Raw genomic sequence first — 21,834 nt, 5'->3', positions numbered from 1 at the left:
ATTCTTTGAGGAAACTGGCATTACAAAAAATATTTTATCATAATGAGGATCAATTTTAGAGGCCAACACAACTGAATTTGAATTCCAGCTATTCCATTTAACTAGCTATTTAACAATGAAAGCTACTTCAACCTCAGTTTCCTGGTCTGTTCAGTGAGAATTACTATACCTATTTCAGGTGATGAAGATTATCAGATAATAGCTATTAAGTACTTGATGTAATATCTGAGACATAGTAAGTAGCTGCATTAAAATAAAGCTATTATTATGTTGTCTTTCTTAATTATTCTTCCCCTTGTCAGTATTTTCCTCATTTTCACTTGAAGTAAAACCTATTATATATATTTTTATATTCTTGATGCCATTCAGAAAATAATTATGCATAGGCTGTTTGGAAACTTACTGTCTTGCTGTTTGTTCTTAAGTAGAATTAAATGTAAATTGAATTTGAGGCCTATTTTTTGATTGGGTCACTCAGACAACATTATGACAAGACTCCAGAATGTTTTGTTAAGTTTTCAAGGTTAATATAAACCATTTTAGAATATTTTATTATTAAAACTGTAGAATTAAGTATGTATGTTTTGATAGTGTATTGCCAGGTTTGGTCAAAAGGAACTTATTTTTCATTGTGAATCTTGAAATAAAATGACTAGTTTTCACTGTAAATTTCAAATCTGCATTAAAATCTAAAATTAAGTAATTTATAGATAATATCTTTTATAAAATGACAGTGATACCCCTCAGTGCTTTAGCAATTGATAATGAGCCTTCATTTATGTTACTTTTTTTTTTTTTTTTTTGGCCGCATTGTGCTACAGTTCCCCGACCAGGGACCTAACCCCCACCCCCTCATTGGAAGCCCGGAGTCTTAACCGCTAGACTGCCAGGGAAGTCCTTTGAGCCTCCATTCGTATAAACACCATCCATATGTCCTGGTATCTTTGACAAAAGAACTAGGTGAAAGGATTAAACCAATGCTTGAACATAAAACTGTGCTTCCTCTTAATAAATATCTCACCTTTTCCTTTTTTCTTAAAACCCTCTGTGTTCATCCTGAATTCTTTCATAGACCAAAGAGGCCTACATACATGAAAGATGATAAGCTATTAAAGAAGAGAATGTAATTAATCAGTTCTGTGAATTTTTAAATTTTACATTGAAAATATTTTTGTATGGTGTAAATATGGAAGTGTCCTTTTCTATTATAGCTCTACTGGAATGTTTGTTTATTAAAATGTTTGTTTCTTTTAGGAATCACAGTACATTGATAACAAGTGTAGTCCCGGGGGATTATGATGGAGATTCACAAATGGATGTTCTTCTGACATACCTTCCCAAAAATCATGTCAACGGTGAATTAGGAGCTATTATCTTCTGGGGACAGAATCAAACCTTAGGTGAACTTGTCTTAAGAGTTTTTAATATTTATCACTGGATATTAAAGGAAAAATATGCCTGGTATTCTTAGGTAAATGTAACAAAAATAATGTTCAGAAATCAGTTCAAAAATGCAGTTCTTGAGTGTCAGTAATTGTCTCTAAAAACTTCTTTAAAAGTCTGTTTTCTGGTTCTTCTTTTTCAACCTAGAACTGGTCTGCAGTCAACTCCAGGGAACAAAATCCACTCTGTTAGCTTAAGGAAGAGAGAATTTATTAAAGGGTTTTTATGCTTTACAGAGTTACTGTGATGGCTAAAGAACACACACGAGGTTGAACTTTCAGGAACAATCCTGAAAGCCTTCAAAGAAGCTACTGCCTTTTTACCATCAGAAAGTGGCCAGTTGCACAACAGGTGCCAGAATGACACTTGCTCACCAGCAGAATGGATGCCATGCACCCTCCCTCTTAGTACTTACAATTCAGTGATCAGACATTAAGACAGAAATGGCAGAAACACAGCCTTCACCTCATTCCTGCCTTGGCAAAACTCACCATATCTAATTATAGCAAGGCTTACATTTTATTTAGAATCTTAAATGCAAGAGAAATGCTATTTTTGGTTTCTATAGTCTCCCCAGTACAGGAAAGCACAAAAAGTTTAGAGTAAAGGTTGAGAGTCAGTCTACCATATCTACCCACAGATCTTCGTCTTATCTGAAAAGCCAGTTAATTATACCTAAATGGACACCTTTGTTCATGGAGCCAGACTGAAGAAAGGAGGAGGAGAGGAGGGCATGGACGTTTTAGAGTCTAGTAGTTTTGCGTGTATTGGGTTCTTTATATGAAAACCTTAATTGTCAACTGCTCTACTGCTAAATTGTATATAAAGAAGACTCATCTAAGAGATTTTCAGAATGAAGACTCAAAGGAAGTTGTTGTAATACTGGTCTTCACTGTAGAATAAACTCTCCCAATAGTTTATCTTTACAAACTTGATGTCCATTTAAGTTAGAGTTATAGTGTCTCATTAATGCTAATAGTTGGAATTAATTAGAGATGAATTTTGAAAAGAATGAAAGGGTATTTTTCCCTAAGTGCAAATATCAAAAATAATGTGTTATAAAATGCCTTTTCATTTATATATTTTCTTTTCTTTTTTTCTTTAACAGATCCTTGCAATATGACCATACTCAACAGGACTTTTCAGGATGAACCATTAATTATGGAGTAAGTATGTGCTTGCTTCCCTTTGAATGATTTTAAGCTTACAAACATAAAATCTTTCACATAGGAAACTACTTTGCTAAGTTGTATTGACTCTAAATTCATTCTCCCTTTAAAGCTGATAGGGGCCTGTCCTCTTAATTACATATTTATTTGCCATGATGGAAGAAAGAGAAAGGTGAAATTCATTATTTTGCAAAGAGGGAGAGATTTGTCTTTTTGGTTTTGTTTGAAAAGCTTTGAATGTGTCCACGATGGATCTTTGTTGATCCTAGCCATGTCATTACTCAAAGAACTAAGATAACTGTTTTTGGATAAAACTGTTAGTGCTTGATTGACAGATAGGAAGGGTAGAGGATTTCCTCTAGAGACTTAGAAAGATTTCTATATTAAGGAGAAACTTTGTCCTTTTCACAACTCTTCCTTAGTATTATCATTTATCTCCTCAAAATAGACTCATGTACCAGGATAAAGTTAATCCAAATTTCTGTTAGGATTCTGGTAATGATGTAGATATCATTTTGGGGAGTAAACAATCTATAGCCACATTCTTGTTTCCAGTGCTGCCTTTTGTACAGTTATTAAAATCATAGTCATACATCAATAGGTCAGTAACCATTAGAAGTCTGAACTTTAATTCATGGATTAATCTTTTTAAAGGTGCTCAGCTTGATTTCTTTTATAGTTGGGTGTTTTTCATTGTTGTTACAGTATTCAGTGGCTCACATAAATTTTTATACCAACTAGGGATTACTTTTGTGGGTTATTTCTCCTAAGCCCATCTGACTAAATAAGGAGGGTCATGAGTCTGAAATAACGGTCTCCTTATCACTCAGAGACAGGCTAGGCTATGTAGAGGTTACAGACAACACCAAAATCTCACAACAAAAGTTTATTTCTTGCTCACACTGCATGTCCAGTGTGGGTCAGTGATAGGCTCTTTTGCCAGCTCTCAGAGTGTCTTACAGGCCTCATCATCTGTGGAGCCGTACCATCATGTTCTTCTCATTGCCAAGATGACTGGAGGGTCCAATAATGAAAATTAAACACTTTGGCCTCAGAGTGAAACATGTCACTTCCGACATTCCATTGATTGCAACAGATACTGACTGTTGTATGTCTACCACACCTCCCCAAATTTTTTTTTTTTTTAAACTAAATTAGAAGTGAGAATTTAATAAAATAGCTACTTAATGTTTTTAATGTTTTCTTTTTAGCTTCAATGCCGATTTAATTCCTGATATATTTGGTATCACAAATGAATCCAACCAGCCACAGATACTATTAGGAGGGTGAGTAAATATTATTATATCCATGTAATTAATTGTACATGTTGCTGCTGGAGGGACTGTGTATCTATGTGAACTGATTGCTTTAACCGTTGGGGGAAAAACCCCAGCTCATTGGAAATCCTTGTTTAAGATTTTTAAAAGGACATTTGGTCAACATACAAGCTTTCTCAAGCACTGTGGATTTGATCTGCAACTGGTTTCTGTGTAGAGCCAGTTTAATCCTTTTATCCCTCTGGACATTAGAGATACAAACTTTGCAAGTCCCCATTTAAATATTGGTTCATTGGATGTTTTTAGAAATGGAAAGATTTAATTTAAATAGTATGGATAGCTGCCGTCTTGATTGAATTCTCTACCTTAGTCATGTTAGCTCCCAGATGTTCATTGATAAGCCTTGTTCCTTCTTTGTTCAATGAGCAATTAATAATTGCCTGAAAATATAAACATTCCTTCTCTAAGCTCTGGAAACTTTTCCACGTATACCCTATCCTTGACCAGTTTGTATGCTAGGATTCTCTTATTATCCAAGAATGCCATTCTTAGGGAAAACTGCCTGGAATCTTGCAATTCAAAGATCTCCGTTATAATTCCTCTAGATTTGAATAGAACTGTTTTCCTAACACAAGAATTCATGATAGCAAGATACTTTTCATGAGATACCTTCAACTTGGTTAATTTTTTCTGTATTTGATAAGGCAAACATTTTAAGAGTACAGAACACATTTATTTTTTTGACTTTCCAGCAAGTGCAGAGAACCACCTTTATCAATCTGTCTTCCCAGCTACTATACATCTAATGAATTTTCCCTCTGTGTTTTGCAGAAGTAATGTATTTTTATGATTAGTTTCTGAAATGTGATGCACAGGCACAAAGACAAGTAAATTATCAAAATCTGAGCTATTCTGAGGTGAAACTGTTACATTTCCTATCACTTTTTCTTAGAAGTTTTCCATAAAGAATATGAGTGTTTTTATGCTAGTCATAGTGACCTTTGTAAGACTTACTGTGAATCTTTAATGAGAAACCTGTTTTTTCCTCAAACTTTGAAAAATACCTGGAAGAGAACCCTGCTTTAGAGACCAGCTGGATGGAGATCTTGCTTTGCCTTTGTGGCCATGTCTGGGAGGAACTGAGTGTGGGTGGGCTAGGGGAAGGCACAGGTGACTCCTACCATAGCAAGCCCTGCTTGTTTGTCTTGGGTAGACATGTGATTGAGAATGTGATGGTGACTTCTGGCCTGGTTTATTTCATGGTAATCTCCATTTTAGTGAAAGAAATACTTAGAATATTTTTAATATGATGTGGTTTGACCTTTGGAAATTTAAACTTATGAAACAGCTATTGTAGATAATTGAAAAAGTAAAAACTACTAGATATTGTGTGATAATGTCATAGCTTATTTATTTGTTCTGAATTCTATGTTAGATTTTTTTTCCTCTGATGCTTCTTTAAAAACTTATTCTGCCTAAAGATATATTCACTTTTATTTTTTATACGTTATTCTCTGGCATACTACAGTATACTGGAGTAATTCTCTACTATTTTATGATATTTCTCATTTAAACTTCAGTTACAGATTAAACAATAGTGGCTAACCATATTATAGGTAACAAGTTTGTATCCAAGATTTGTCCTGTTACCTTTGTCCTGATAACTTTTAAAATGAAGTTATAAAAATTGACAGAAAAGAATTTTTGTCAAGAGCATTGTTAGGATGACTATTGCTAGCATTATCATTATTCAGACAACAGAAAGCTGAATATGTCTCTATGGGGGCAAGCATTAATATGTTACTAAAATAAGAAAAATGTATTTCGCCATATCAGTTTTATGTTACAGACATATGATTAGGTGTATAAGTGAAAAAGCATTTACATTTTGGACCATTTGCATGACCTCTGATTGGCAGCCCAATCTTATCTATTAAGGAATCTAACCAACTTTTGCAACTTAAATATTATGCTTATTTATGCCAGACCCAAGATTATCTTAAATTTAATTAAATTTGGCTAGCACCTTAATTTTATGGGAAATTTTGCAATGATCTTTAAATAGAATGCTAAATGCTCCCATGGAATTGTGCTGGAAAGCCCATGGCTTTAAGTGGCCCAGTACAGGCATGGAAACAGGAGATTGCCCACAGGTAAAACTAGCATGATCAGTTCGGCTGGAGTTAAGGGTGCAGATGGTCAGCCTAAGCTGGAAACAGTGATAGGTAGAAGAATCCCTTTTAATTGGTACTGTGGGGGTTATCTGATAGGGACAGGAAGGGTGCTAAACCTCTGCTGAGGTGCCAGAGATAATTGAAGTGTGTTAAATGTACAAAGGTGAGGATTCAGTTTGCGCCTCCACCTCACTTTTTAATGACTTGAAATAACGTAATAATGTGCCACATTACTTAGAAATAACACCTAGCTATTAAATGTTAGAGCAGCTTTTGCAGTGATTAGGTTATCGTTAATGGGCATTTTCTGTAAAAGGGTATTTGAAACTGATGTTGCATAAGCATTCAGGATATTGTTTTTAGTATTGACGTGAAAACACTTGTACCTGTAATTTTAATCAAAGCCAAATGTAATGTTGGTCTGTTCATATTTTCTGTGACTCATATACTGAATTCAAACACATTCAAACTGGGTCAGGCCCAAGTTGTATACCTGGGAATATTAATCCAGGTATGTGACAAACAAGCACTTTTGCCATACTCCATTTACTTTACAAGTATTTGCATGAATATTTTGAATGGAATATTAATGGCACTGAAAGCAGCCATTTTTAACTTATTTATGTGAGTGGATATTTTTCCTCCATTAGCAGAAAAAACTATCTTCTATTTAAATATAGGTATTTAATCTCAATTCAGAAGGAATAAATCCCTGTTTTTCCATGTAACCTTCTATCTTTTTACATGATAACCAATGACTGATTTATTAAATCACCCTTCATTTTTACTGCTGATTTGTTTGTTTGCTGGTGCATTACAGAAAATATTGCAAATATTTATCTTAATGAAATAATGATATTTGTCATTTAAATCTATTGTTTAGAAAAAATATGAAAATTAAGAGACTTATAACACAAAAGAAAACCAAATAATCATCAGGACAGCTTTTAACTTTATAATCAGCATTAGTACCCATAGTCTTAACAGAAAAAGATAGCTTTGAGATGATTCATATTTTCTTAGAATTCCCCTAGCAACCCCCTCCCTTTCTCACCTTATATACCATTTGTATTTTGAACATTGTTGTTTAAAGGAATCTATTAGGACTTAAGAAATAAGTTTTTTATTGGTATTTCCATAGAAACAGAGTATCAGTTTTATAACTTTTCTCTTTTCCTAAAGGAACTTTGCTATTGGAGATAAATTCATTGATTCTCTCATTTCTCACCTAAACCTTTTTCTTTTCAAAATTAAGCCACAGAAATAGTGAAAGCTTTAGCAGATAACTCAGAATTGTATATGCTGTGATTATTTCAAGTGGCTTGTTACTCAAGGATCCATAATTTTATTTCCTGGAGTCCCACCAGAAGCTTTTGGGGAGTCAGTTAAATGACCCTTGATTCCCTGGTGATTTATCATACTGCTTTGTTTTATGTTCTGGTTGGCAGTGTTGTATGTAAGTGAACTTTTGCTTGTTTCTAAGTGAATTTAAGAGGTTATTCTCAAAATTTACTCACTTTGCTTTTTGTTAAATCTTACAAATTTTTAGATATGTTTTCTTTGTAGTAATCATTTAGAAAGAGAGCTTCTTTTGAGTTTCTGTGCAGTAAATTCAACAGTAATTGTTCATCATTAATATTGATGATACTTAAAAGTGTTTTGAATTCAACATATTTCTATTAGCATATATCAAAATTTTGTTTCCTTCTTTGAGAGGAAACCATTTTGTTTTATTTTATTACTATTTGCATGTATTGAAAAAAGTCCATTTTAAAACAAGCATAGAATACCAATGAACTGTACACTTAAAAATGGTTAAGATGGTAACTTCTATGTTATGTATATTTTACCACAATAAAAATTAGAAAAAGAAAAACAAACAAGCGCAGTTAGAGAAGCTATGTGTATAGAGCAGACTTTGAGTAAGCTTGGTATATATTATCATTTCAATTTAGGGTAAAATGAATCAAAATAATTTATAATTCCTGAAAATACAGGTTAAGTTCTTTTTCATTAGAGTCCTATTGTATGTTTTAAAAATGTATATGCTGTTGAAAATGCCCTACAGATACTTGATTTTTAACAGTCTGGAGGCCTAGGCTCTGAGCTGCGTGAGTTCCTGAGTTCCATAGTAGCCCTGAGTAGAGATGGGGGCCTATGCTTCTCCTCAGACTGCCTACTCTTCTGTCTGCCTGCCCTAGGAGCCAGTGCTGCTAGGGCCGTCTCTCAGGTGTAATATCACTGTTGCACACCCTTGGAGGTAGGAACATTTGGACAAAGTAAGGATATGGCTGAAAGAAATCGCCACGTTTTCTCTTACAAACGTAAGGTGCTATTTCTAAGAGGTCCTTAAGATTTATCTGGTCTGACCCATACCTTTGAATTCTAATAGAGGCCCAAGAGTGAGTGAATAACCCATCAAGTATTTACCAATGTAACTCTGTTCTTCAGCCATGCTTCTTTTCCCACTCTCCTCTCTTGTGTTGTACTCCTCACCATGCCCCTCCTGAAGAGGCATACCTCCGGGTTGCACGGCTTATTGTCCTCTGTGAGGCTCAGGGCTGGATGGGGAAGAATGAGAAGAAAGAGAATCTTAAACAAGCCTATTTGCTTTTTTAAATATCTACTTAGTAACTCTGGGGTTGGCAGTTTCCATCAGTTGTCTCATATTTTTCCCACAACAGGTAGCTGTGTAGCTCAAGAGGCGCTGTCAGGGAGCCGGCTAATTCAAAGGTTAAGTGACCACTGTAAGCTTGCAATGTAAATAAATGGTAGATCTGGGATTTGAATCTTGGTCTTCCAAACTGTAAAGCCTTTGCTCCTGCCTTCAACTCTGTATAGCCATTACCATTGTTATAGTCACAGAGGGCCTTTGGTGGTGCTCCAACATGGTTAACTTAGACTTCCTCATAGCATAGTGGTTGTTTTCCAAGAAGAAGCAATACAAAAGTATAGACAGAAGCTGGAGATCTCTTTAAGGCTCGGTCCTGGCAGTTAAAGAGCATCACTTCTGTGGCATTCTAATGAAAGAATTAGCTAATATTCTAGGGAATTTGAGGATTATGTACTCTACCTGTTGATGTGGGCATGGCTTAACTGAAATGTAAAAGAGCATGTGGGATGGGAAATAATGTGGCCATCTTTGGATACACAGCATGGTAGGCTGTGTTTATTTACTTTACCATAAGTAAAGACTTGCAAAGGAATATGCAAACACAGATCATTTAAGCAACTAGATCCTCAGGTTTCATAGGTACTCCTACCTAAAATTGATGAGCCTGAAAACGTACCTGTTTTCACTATAACTTTCTCCTCCTTCATATAAGAATGCCATATTCTTTACCCTTCCTAAATCTCACTAATGATACATTTCCTGGGGAGTAAAAACCCATACGGCACGAAACACAGATACACTAAACTAATAGAATTTCCAGTTCTTCCTCTTCTCCTCTTTCTTCTTCCTGTTTCTCTTCAGATGAAGCTTGGTAGCAAAAAGCATTTTGATCCACATTGAGATGTTCTGAATTCAGATGTGCTAGAGTGGGGTTGTGGGAGTAATGACAGTTTTTGTTTAATGACTTTGCCTCCTGCATTCCCTGACTACTGTCAAAGAATCTGTAATTATTGAGAGAGGGTCCTGGGAGAGCACAGCAGAGAGCATCCGTAAGAAACACCAGATTCAGCAAAGCAGACCTTTCAGCTCTTCTTAGTACTCTATCCCTAAGACACATAATTAAATGGAAGGAAGGTGCTTTTCATGCCTATGTAGTTTTGGATCATGCCAGTGATTGTTTCAGATGTGACCAGAACGTTCTCAAGGACTAACAAACCTATGGATAAAATGCCAGTGATTGTTTCAGATGTGACAAGAACGTTCTCAAGGACTAACAAACCTATGGATAAAACTTTTACATAATTTCTTTCATATTTGATATGCATTTTTCTATAACGTAGCTAATACCTACTTTATCAAATCATATCAAGAAAATTCCATTTAAAGTCAAATACCTTGTCTTATGAAAGGTTTACTATTTTCTTTCTCCTATTGATAGAAAATAAATTTACATGCTGGCTCCTGAGCCAAATAATTTTTTGTAGTATATACCTTTCTCATTTATTAAAGTCATAGGGAAAACTTTGGTATGTCTAAAGAAATAAGAAAGAAGTTGTGTGATTTCTCATTTTTATAATCTGTTTTTATTTACTCCGGAAGCCAGATACCAGAGTCAGTATTCACATACATTTATGGACTATTACGTCTTTTATCATACTTATTGTATTATAAATTATTTTCGCTGTACTTTACATTGCAATGCTTTAAGTTCACTAGAGATAAACAGCATGTTAATTTACTATCTTGTTTTTATAACTTATTTTATGAAAATAGATAAATCAATTTTATCAAAATTACCTTAATTTTGACTGCTTTTAGCAATCTTTGCTACAATATATAATCTGTACTTTTCTCAGTAGTTTTTGTAATATTCCTTGAAACACATGTTAACACATTTATTTGAATTGAAAAAATGAGGTCAAACTCTTTCTGACAGAAAATAACTTTCATTTGGAGATTAGTTTGACAGTGAGGACCAGGCATTTTACATAAATTGAATGAGCTAAATCAGCAGCTCTAAATTCTTTTTTTTTACTTTCATTATGGAAAAATTTAAACATATGCAAAGGTAGAGCAAATAGGACAATGAATTTGCATATAATACACCTGTCATTCAGCTACAGTTAGCAACTCTTGGCCAGTCTTATTTCATTCACAACTTTTCCTTCATTTCTCTCTCTAACTCCTTCCCCAGACATTTTTAATCCATAAATATTTAAGTATATATCTCTAAAAAGTAAGGATGTTTTTAAAATACATAATTACAATGTATTTATCATACCTAAAAAATTAAGATTAATTTAATATTAATATTAAATTTCCATGGAGATTTTAATGAACATATATGAACAAGATTTCTTAGCATCTGTGTCTATAAAGATGAAGAAAAGGAGTAGACTTTATGCTGAATCCTGTTTCATTCTAGCAGTGTCATGCTATTCTAAAGATAAGTAAACTAATATATTTTAAAGCTCCATTCATTTCTTCAAAAAAAATGCATTTCCAATGAAATTTTACCTTTGATTTAATAAGCTATCAAAGCTTTTTCATCAGTTGTACAGTAATAGTTAAAATAACTCAACCTCAAAGAGATTTTTTTTTAAAACACCTGGATGCATAAAGCCAATTTAAATACCAATTTGAAGATGTACATTTCTTTGGAGACATATGATAGCGTGATCACTAAAAAGACCAGATATAAAAACATTTACATCATGATAAAGTTCTATAACAGAAATAGAATAGAAGTACAAGTCCAAGGATAAAGAGAAGAAGAGCTTTTTTATGTGATTTGTGGGTGTATGTGGATGATGGTGGATAATAATCAGTATGGTATCTATATTCTACTGAATACATTTTTAAGAGTAATCATTTTTATTTTTTTTATTTTTTTATTTTTTTACAGTTTTTCCTCCTTGAATCCTGTTTTTTTTTTTTTTTTAAATTGAACCATCTTTTTCCCTTTATTTATTTATTATTTATGGCTGTGTTGGGTCTTCGTTTCTGTGCGAGGGCTTTCTTTAGTTGCGGCAAGTGGGGGCCACTCTTCATCGCGGTGCATGGGCCTCACTATCACGGCCTCTCTTGTTGCGGAGCACAGGCTCCAGATGCGCAGGCTCAGTAGTTGTGGCTCACGGGCCTAGTTGCTCCGCAGCATGTGGGATCTTCCCAGACCAGGGCTCGAACCCATGTCCCCTGCACTAGCAGGCAGATTCTCAACCACTGCGCCACCAGGGAAGCCCCATTTTTATTTTTTTATTGAAGTATAGTTGCTATAAAATATTATAAAGGTGACAGGTGTACAATATAGTGATTTACAGCTTTTAAGGGTTATTGCCATTTATAGTTATTGTAAAATATTGGCTCAATTCCCTGTGTTGTACAATATATCCTTGTTTTATACTTAATAGTTTGTACCTCTTACTCCCCTGCCCCTATATTGCCCCCCTCCTCCTTCCCTCTCCCACTGGTAACCACTAGTTTGTTCTGTATTATATCTTTGAGCCTGCTTCCTTTATGTTATATTCACTAGTTTGTTGATTTTTTTAGATTCCACATACAAGTGATATCATATAGTTTTTATCTTTCTCTGTCTGACTTATTTCACCTAGCATAATGCCCTTCAAGTCCATCCATGTTGCTGCAGATGGCAAAATTTCATTCTTTTTTATGGCCGAGTAGCATTCCATTGTGTGTATGTATATGTGTATGTGTGTATGTATATATTACACACACACATATATATATATATATATATATATCACATCTTCTTTATTCATCTGTTGTTAGATACTTAGGTTGCTTGCATATCTTGGCTTTCATAAATAATGCTGCTATGAACATACCTTTTTGAATTAGTGTTTTTGTTTTAGATATATATACCTAGGAGTGCAATTGCTGTATCATATGGTAGCTCTGTTTTTATTATTTGAGAAACCTCCATACTGTTTTCCACAGTGGCTGTACCAATTTACATTCCTACCAACAGTGTACGAGGGTTCCCTTTTCTCTACATCCTCACCAACATTTGTTATTTGTGTTCTTTTTGATGATAGCCATTCTGACAGGTATGAGGTCATATCTCATTATGGTTTTGATTTACATTTCCCTGATAATTAGCCAGGTTGAGCATCTTTCCATGTGCCTGTTGGCCATCTGCATTTTCTCTTTGGAAAAATGTCTATTCGGTTCATCTGCCCATTTTTTAATTGGGTTGGTTGTTTTTTTGATGTTGAGTTATTTATATGAGCTGTTTATATATGTTGGATATTAATCCCTTATCAGTCATATCATTTGCAAATATTTTCTTCAATTCAGTAAGTTGTCTTTTCATTTTGTCAGTGGTTTCCTTTGCTGTGCGAAAGCTTTTAAGTTTAATTACGTCTCATTTGTTTATTTTTTGCTTTTATTTCCTTTGCTTTAGGAGATGGATCCAAAAGAATATTGCTGCGATTTATGTCAAAGAGTGTTCTGCCTATGTTTTCCTCTAGGTGTTTTATAGTATCTGGTCTTACATTTAGGTCTGTAATCCATTTAGAGTTTATTTTTGTATATGGTGTTCGAGTATGTTCTGATTTCATTGTTTTACATGTAGCTGTCCAGTTTTCCCAGCACCACTTATTGAAGAGACTGTCTTTTCTCCATTGTGTATTGTTGCCTCCACTGTCATAGATTAATTGACTATAAGTGTGTGGGTTTATTTCTGGGCTCCCTATTCTGTTCCATTAATTAGAGTAATCATTTTATTTTAAAATACCAGTATTTCTAATAGGTTTAAAGGTTACATGCTTTTGTAGCTATTTAAAACGTTGAAAATATTTATATTACTTTCTTAGAAATGAACTTCAAGGTATTAAGGGATATAGTTTTTGTAAATTCTTTAAGAGTCTACTGGAGCAAAAGTTTTCAAGACCACTGGACTAGGCGGCTTAGAGAAGCATGCTAGACCCATCTTCACGCTAGACCCATCTCCTAGTAACTGCTTTTACCTGGGTATCTTTTTTTTTCTTTTTTTTTTTTTAATAGTTCAGTTGTATTACATGAGTGTTGTTGTTGTTTTTTAAATTATTTATTTATTTATTTATTTTTGGCTGCATTGGGTCTTTGTTGCCATGCGCGGGCTTTCTCTAGTTGTGTCGAGCGGGGGCTACTCTTCATTGCAGTGCGCGGGCTTCTCAATGTGGTGGCTTCTCTTGTCATGAAGCACAGGTCTAGGTACCTGGGCTTCAGTAGTTGTGGCACACGGGCTCAGTAGTTGTGGCTCACGGGCTCTAGAGCGCAGGCTCAGTTGTTGTGGCGCACGGGCTTAGTTGGTCCACGGCATGTGGGATCTTCCCGGACCAGGGATTGAACCTGTGTCCCCAGCATTGGCAGGTGGATTCTTAACCACTGCGCCACCAGGGAAGTCCCTTACCTGGGTATCTTAAATAATGACAACTCAGTGTAGGCTGATCATTGAAAAGTGAGTGGATTAGCAGTCATTTCTAAGAGCAGTTACCATAATAGGCAACTAAAAGCTACAGTTGACATTAATTACATTTAAATTCATCCTCTGATAAATGCTGTTCTTTGAGATTAAAGGTGATGATGACTACAAATTAGAACACCTTGACATAATTATGTTTCCTGTTGGGGACAAACTAGTAATTGGAATTTTCTACAGAGGTCAAGAAATGTCAACAGATAGATTCAGCATGGCTCAGAACTGCCCACTTTTTCATCTCTGCTGTTTCTTCCTTTGTCATCAGAGCAGTTTACATCTGTGACCTTGGCATTCAAATGGAGTTAAGGAAATTATAGTTTATATGGGTATAGTTGCTTGAAAAATATGGTGTCTGCTTCTTACTGAAAAACTATGTTGTGTATAAAGAGCAACATTAAAGGCAGAAGGAGAAATGAATTTTTTTCACCTATTTAAATTTTTAAACAATTTAGTTATCTTAGGCAACTTCAGTTTTCAGTCATCTTAAAATGCACCATGAAAGAATCAAAAGCTCTTTCTCCCCCCACCTTTGGTAGTCATCAGAATGGTAAATAGACACTGTATGTAAAATAAACTATAAGAATCTGCTAACTGCCTTTTAAGAGCTGTTAATGTAAAATATCAGAGTATAGGAAACAAGTGTAAAACTTAAAATACTGTGAAGAACTTGAATATTGATTTGAAATGTTCAAGATAGCAATATTACAATTAATATTTTGTTAGGAGTTGCAAACTCAAGTGTCTGATGGGGCCCAGAAGGAAAACAAAGTTAGTGAACAGTTTGGGGAGCTTGGGACTTGACCTGCCTGCAGGCTATAACTCTGTGAAAAGGGCCAGTTGCTTGCCAGACCTTCTGATATTTCAAGAGAAGTTGGAAATCCTGATTTTTATTTGAAATCTGATTTTTAATTTGTTTTACCTCTTAATTCAAACTTTTTTAAACAATGTGTAGGTCAAATAAAACACATTTTATGCTGAATTTGGCCCATAGTCTGTCACTTTATGACTTTTGCTTTATCACTGTTCTAGATTCATTTGAAATGTACGTTTTGTTAAATAGTTCCTAAGACAAAAATGTCACAAGTTAGTTGAGATTTTCCAAAACTCTAGCTATAAGTTGTTTCAAAGCAGACCTGTAAAAAAATCTATGGGAAATTAGATCAATAACTACTAGCAGGGCTTCCCTGGTGGCGCAGTGGTTGGGAGTCTGCCTGCCAGTGCAGGGGACACGGGTTCGGGCCCTGGTCTGGGAGGATCCCGCATGCCGCGGAGCAACTGGGCCCGTGAGCCACAGTTGCTGAGCCTGCGCGTCTGGATCCTGTGCTCCACAGCAAGAGAGGCCGCGATGATGAGAGGCCCGCGCACCGCGATGAAGAGTGGCCCCCGCTTGCCGCAACTAGAGAAAGCCCTCGCGCAGAAACGAAGACCCAACACAGCCATAAATAAATAAATAAATAGATAAAACCCAAAAGTTTAAAGAAAAACAAACCCCCCCAATTTTAAAAAAAAAAAAAAAAAAAAAAAAAAAAAAAAAAAAATAACTACTAGCATAGTAATTAAAGACAGCCACATGATTAACCTCATGGAGCTTAACTGTGTAAAAGTTTGTGTTGTTTTAATTCATTTTCAGCATATAATTACAAATTTGTTGGGAACATGAGAAACTCTTCTGAAATGACTTTATGTCAAACTTGTCATAGAATCTCTAGCCTGAGTCTGATTATTTTGTATGTAATGAAAAATACTTTAATGCTTAGAATTTAAAGAACTGATGAATAAATGGCACATCTTAAAGAGAAGTGAACCAATGATTATTAAATTGGACTTAACTGAAATTATTTTAAGCATTTCTAACCTTGTGTAGTATGAAAGAAAAACATCACATGAATGCTTGGTATTGAATTACCATACAACAAATGCTAAATATAACTTTACAATGTATATTAATATTTTCTTATTATCATAACCCTATATTATGGGGTTTTAGTTAAAGTAATACAATCAAGTTTTAGGAATACTGCTTGGTTTGGTTTTTAGTGTCTTGTTTAGGTTATAGATGAGGCCCAGTATGTGCTAAAAAGAATGTAGAAGAAGGTTATTGGGAAGAAGTTACTGTTTGTAGAACCCTTTGCATAGAGAAAAATTTCTCCTGTTGAATGCTTATTCTTTTTTCCAGAATCCACCTACCAATAACAAATTAGTCAATTGTTCCTTTCCACTTTCCAAACACTTCAAAACTAAATTCACAGGTGAACCTTGTTTGCTGTCTACTCAATTGGATACTGTGTTGACAATTAAGTTAGACTTAATTAGCTTTTAATTGCTCTTCTGAGATGACATGTCTATGCTTCCATATTGGACTGGAACATAGTACTGTGAAAAAAATAGCAAATTCTAACTAGAAGTAGAGAAGAATAGGAGATGCTACTTGAGACTACGATTCGGTTCAGCCAGTATTTGGGAGCCAGGTCCTGGTTAGGCATTGTAGATACAAATATCTATGAGTCAGGGTACTTAGGATACACTCTCAGAGAAATAGTTCCTAAAGTAACTATAAGGCAAACCAAAGTGCTATTAGTAGAGAAAAGTATAATAGTGAAACAGTGAGAGAGGAGTAAAGGCCTTTTGGAGGAAGCTGATTTAAGTAGGGCCTTGATAAATAGGAATGCCTTTGACGCTGGAGTGTTCTTCACTGGTGAGGAATTGTGGGGAAATGATTTTATTTAAACTTGCTCTTCTTTCTGTAGTTCCTAATAGTTTACCAGTATGACCTTCCTGATTTTGACAAATGCACTATGGTTATATTAGATGTTAACATTAGGAGTAACTAAATGAAGGATATGTGAAAACTTAGTACTATTGGCTTTTTTAATGAGATAAAATTTGCATAACATTATTAAAATTAACCATCATTTTGTACACTTTAGTGAGATTTAGAACATTTACAACATTGTGCAACCATCACCTAGTTCCAATGACTTTTCATCTCTCCAAAAGGAAACCCTGTACCCATTAAGCAGACACTCTCCCTTTCCCCTCTACCCCTGCACTTGGTAACCACTAATCTTCTTTCTGTCTCTAGGATTTTCCTATTATGGGTATTTCATATAAATGAAATCATACAATATGTGACCTTTTGAGTCTGGCTTCTTTCAAATAGCATAATGTTTTAAAGATTCATCCATATTGTATCATGTATCAGTACTCCAGTTATTTTTATGATTGAATAATATTTTCATTGTACGGGTATATGACATTTTGTTTATTCATTCATCCATTGGTAGATATTTGGGTTATTGTGAATAGTGCTGCTAAGAGCATTCATGTACCAGTATTTGTTTGAATACCTGTTTTCAAGTCTTTTTTTTTCTTTTTTTTTTTAACATCTTTATTGGAGTATAATTGCTTTACAATGTTGTATTAGTTTCTGCTGTATATAACAAGGTGCATCAGCTATACATATACATATATCCCCATATCCCCTCCCTTTTGCGTCTCCCTCCCACCCTCCCTATCCCACCCCTCTAGGTGGTCACAAAGCACCCAGCTGATCTCCCCATGCGATGCAGCTGCTTCCCACTAGCTATCTATTTTACATTTGGTAGTGTATATATATGTCAATGCTACTGTCTCATTTTGTCCCAGCTTACCCTTCCCCCTCCCTGTGTCCTCAAGTCCATTCTCTACATCTGCGTCTTTATTCCTGTCCTGCCCCTGGATTCATTAGAACCATTTTTTTTTTTTTTTTAGATTCCATATATATGCATTAGCATATGGTATTTGTTTTTCTCTTTCTGACTTACTTCACTCTGTATGACAGACTCTAGGTCCATCCACCTCACTACAAATAACTCAATATCTTTTCTTTTTATGGCTGAGTAATATTCCATTGCATATATGTGCCACATCTTCTTTATCCATTCATCTGTGAGAGGACACTTAGGTTGCTTCCATGTCCTGGCTATTGTAAATAGTGCAGCAGTAAACGTTGTGGTACCTGTCTCTTTTTGAATTACGGTTTTCTCAGGGTATATGCCCAGTAGTGGGATTGCTGGGTCATATGGTAGTTCTATTTTTAGTTTTTTAAGGAGCCTCCATACTGTTCTCCATAGTGGCTGTATCAATTTACATTCCCACCAACAGTGCAAGAGGGTTCCCTTTTCTCCACACCCTCTCCAGCATTTATTGTTTGTAGATTTTTTGATGATGGCTATTCTGACTGGTGTGAGGTGATACCTCATTGTAGTTTTGATTTGTATTTCTCTAATGATTAGTGATGTTGAGCATCCATTCATGTGTTTGTTGGTAATCTGTATATCTTCTTTGGAGAAATGTCTATTTAGATCTTCTGCCCATTTTTGGATTGGGTTGTTTGTTTTTTTGATATTGAGCTGCATGAGCTGCTTGTATATTTTGGAGATTAATCCTTTGTCAGTTGCTTTGTTTGCAAATATTTTCTCCCATTCTGAGGGTTGGCTTTTTGTCTTGTTTATGGTTTCCTTTACTGTGCAAAAGCTTATAAATTTCATTAGGTCCCATTTGTTTATTTTTGTTTTTATTTCCATTACTCTAAGAGGTGGGTCAAAAAAGATCTTGCTATGATTTATGTCAAAGAGTGTTCTTCCTATGTTTTCCTCCAAGAGTTTTATAGTCTCTGGCCTTACATTTAGGTCTTCAATCCATTTTGAGTTTATTTTTGTGTATGGTGTTAGGGAGTGTTCTAATTTCATTCTTTTACATGTAGCTGTCCAGTTTTCCAGCACCACTTATTGAAGAGGCTGTCTTTTCTCCATTGTATATTCTTGCCTCCTTTATCAAAGATAAGGTGACCAATATGTTTGTGGGTTTATCTCCTGTGAAATTTTTTGTTCTAGTTCTGTGAAAAATGCCATTGGTAGTTTGATAGGGATTGCATTGAATCTGTAGATTGCTTTGGGTAGTATAGTCATTTTCACAATGTTGATTCTTCCAATCCAAGAACATGGTATATCTCTCCATCTGTTTGTATTATCTTTAATTTCTTTCATCAGTGTCATAGTTTTCTGCATACAGGTCTTTTGTCTCCTTAGGTAGGTTTATTCCTAGGTATTTTATTCTTTTTGTTGTAATGGTAAATGGGAGTGTTTCCTTAATTTCTCTTTCAGGTTTTTCATCATTAGTGTATATCAATGCAAGAGACTTCTGTGCATTAATTTTGTATCCTGCTACTTTACCAAATTCATTGATTAGCTCTAGTAGTTTTCTGGTAGAGTCTTTAGGATTCTCTATGTATAGTATCATGTCATCTGTAAACAGTGTGTTTTTCAATTCTTATTGGTATACACCTAGGTATAGAAATGCAGGGTCATATGGCAATTCATTGTTTGGCTTTTGGAAGAATTACCAACTGTTTTCCATAGCTAATGCACCATTTTATATTCCCATCAGCAATATACAAGAGTTCTATTTCTTTTAGCAGTTTGAGACATCTGTGTTAATTTTTGGTATATGGTATGAAGTAGGGGTCTAAATTCATTCTTTTGCATGGCTGAAAACTTTGGAATTAATACTTATAAAAGATAATCATTCTCCACAGTCTCGGGAAAATATCACCCATGATAATATTAAGTTATTTTTCTTACACTTAAAGAATTAAAGATATAAATATAAGGGCTAAAACTATAAAACTCTTAGAAGAAAGCATAGGGGTAAATTTTCATAACCTTGGATTTGGAAATGGATTCTTAGATCTGACACCAAAAGAAAAAAGCAGCACAAAAAAAATTACAACTGGATTTATCAAATTAAAAGCTTCTACACAGCACAGGACACTATCCAGAAACTGAAAAGGCTGTACAGAATGGGAGAAAATATTGGCAAATCATGCATCTGGTAAAGGTCTAGGATCTAGTCTATATAAAGAACTCTTACAACTCAAAGCAATAAATAATCCAGTTTAAAAATAGGCAAAGAATTTGAGTAGACATTTCTCCACAGATATACAGGTAGCCAACAAGCATGTGAAAACATGCTCAACATCATTAGACATTAGGAAAATATAAATCAAAACCACAAGAACCCTTCAGGAAGTAGCTGTAATAAAACAAAGGGACAGTAATAAGTGTTCACAATGGAATGGAGGTATTGAAATACCCATACATTGCTAGTGAGACTGTCTGATGATGAAGCCACTTTGGAAAACAGTTTGACAGTTCTTCAGAAAGTCAAATATAGAGTTACCATGTGGCCCAGCAATTCTGCTCCTAGGTATATACACAGAAGAATCAAAAACATATGTGTATGTCCACATAAAAACTTGTACATGAATATTCATAACAGCATTTATTTGTAATAGCCAAAAGTGGAAACAAGTCAAATGTGCATCAACAGTTGAACAGATTTAACAAAAAATATTGCCATGTAATTATATATTATTCAGGGATAAAAAAGACTGAAGTAGTGACACATGCTACAACATGAATGAACCTGAAAATATTATTCCAAGTGAAAGAAACCAGGCACAAAAGGCCACATGTTATATGATTCCATATATATGAAACGTCCAAAATAGGGAAATCCATAGAGCCAGAAAGCAAATTAGTGTTTGCCAGAGGCTTGATGGAGGGGAGAATGAGAAGTTACTAATGAATACAGAGTTTCATTTTGAGGTGATGAAAATGTTGTGAAATTAGATAGTGGTGATGGCTACACACTGTGAATATACAAAAACCACTAAATTGTACACTCTGAAAGAGTGAATTTTAGAGTATGTGACATAGCTAAGAATAAATGAGTTTTTAAAATATCTTGCACGCAGATATTTTTGTTTTAAAACAGTGCTCATTTGATGTTTGCCTTAAGAAAAAAATTTTTCTTTTAGGAATTTATCATGGCATCCTGCATTGACCATTAAAAGTAAAATGCGAATTCCACATTCTCATGCATTCATTGATCTGACTGAAGATTTTACAGCAGGTGAGTTGCACATAAATGTAAAGTATTTCTTTTAGGCTGCCAGAGAATGATGAGATTTTTACTGTTTTCCTAGTAATCATTTGCTATTGAATTGAATATTAAGACCAAAATGTTAAAAGGTTATAAGGAAGTTAGTGATATTGGAAAAATGTAAAAAGTACTGGATGCAATAAATAAGTCTTTAGTTATTGTTTTTGCTGTTTCTTAACCACATCAAAATTTGGATTATTGACTAATAAATGCTGTAAATTTAATTATAAGAAAAATATTTAGCTTATGTATTAAAGAATTTCAAAGACTTCAAAAAATTTTTATTATGGAAAATTTTAAATATAGAAAAGTAGGCAGAATAGTATGATATACGCACATTTAATCATCACCCAGCTTCAACAATAATCAGTATATGGCCAATCTTGTTTCATCTGTGTAACCACCCATGAGCCCCTGCCACCCCGATAATTTTATAGGAATTCCCAAACATTGTATCATTTCACTTATAAATATTTCAATCTGTATCTCTAAATGATACAGACTTTTTTATTTTTAGCAACCTCAAGATCATTTTCAAACATTAAAAAATTTAACAATATTCTCTTAATATCAAATACTTAGTCAGTATTCAGAATGCCCCAATTCTCTCCTAAATGTTTCTATCAAATTAGAAGCTAAATGAGGTACATACATATGAAGAAAAAACACCTGTCTTACAGAATTTCTCAAA

General features: G+C 34.5%; 1 protein-coding gene across 2 annotated transcripts in view; it reads left to right on the top strand.

Moving 5' to 3' along the window:
- Nucleotides 1-21,834, top strand: part of ITFG1 (integrin alpha FG-GAP repeat containing 1) — a 269,509-nt gene that overhangs the window by 6,205 nt on the left and 241,470 nt on the right. For both annotated transcript variants that reach the window (XM_082437714.1, XM_082437715.1), the window contains 4 exons: nt 1,255-1,400; nt 2,552-2,609; nt 3,824-3,898; nt 21,019-21,113. In XM_082437714.1, the coding sequence (XP_082293840.1) occupies nt 1,255-1,400; nt 2,552-2,609; nt 3,824-3,898; nt 21,019-21,113 (374 nt within the window). The remainder of the gene's footprint in view (nt 1-1,254; nt 1,401-2,551; nt 2,610-3,823; nt 3,899-21,018; nt 21,114-21,834) is intronic.

The sequence above is a fragment of the Balaenoptera physalus genome (assembly GCF_965194825.1).
Source record: "Balaenoptera physalus genome assembly, chromosome: 19".
NCBI lineage: Eukaryota > Metazoa > Chordata > Mammalia > Artiodactyla > Balaenopteridae > Balaenoptera > Balaenoptera physalus.
This window is presented reverse-complemented; position numbering and strand designations above follow the sequence as displayed.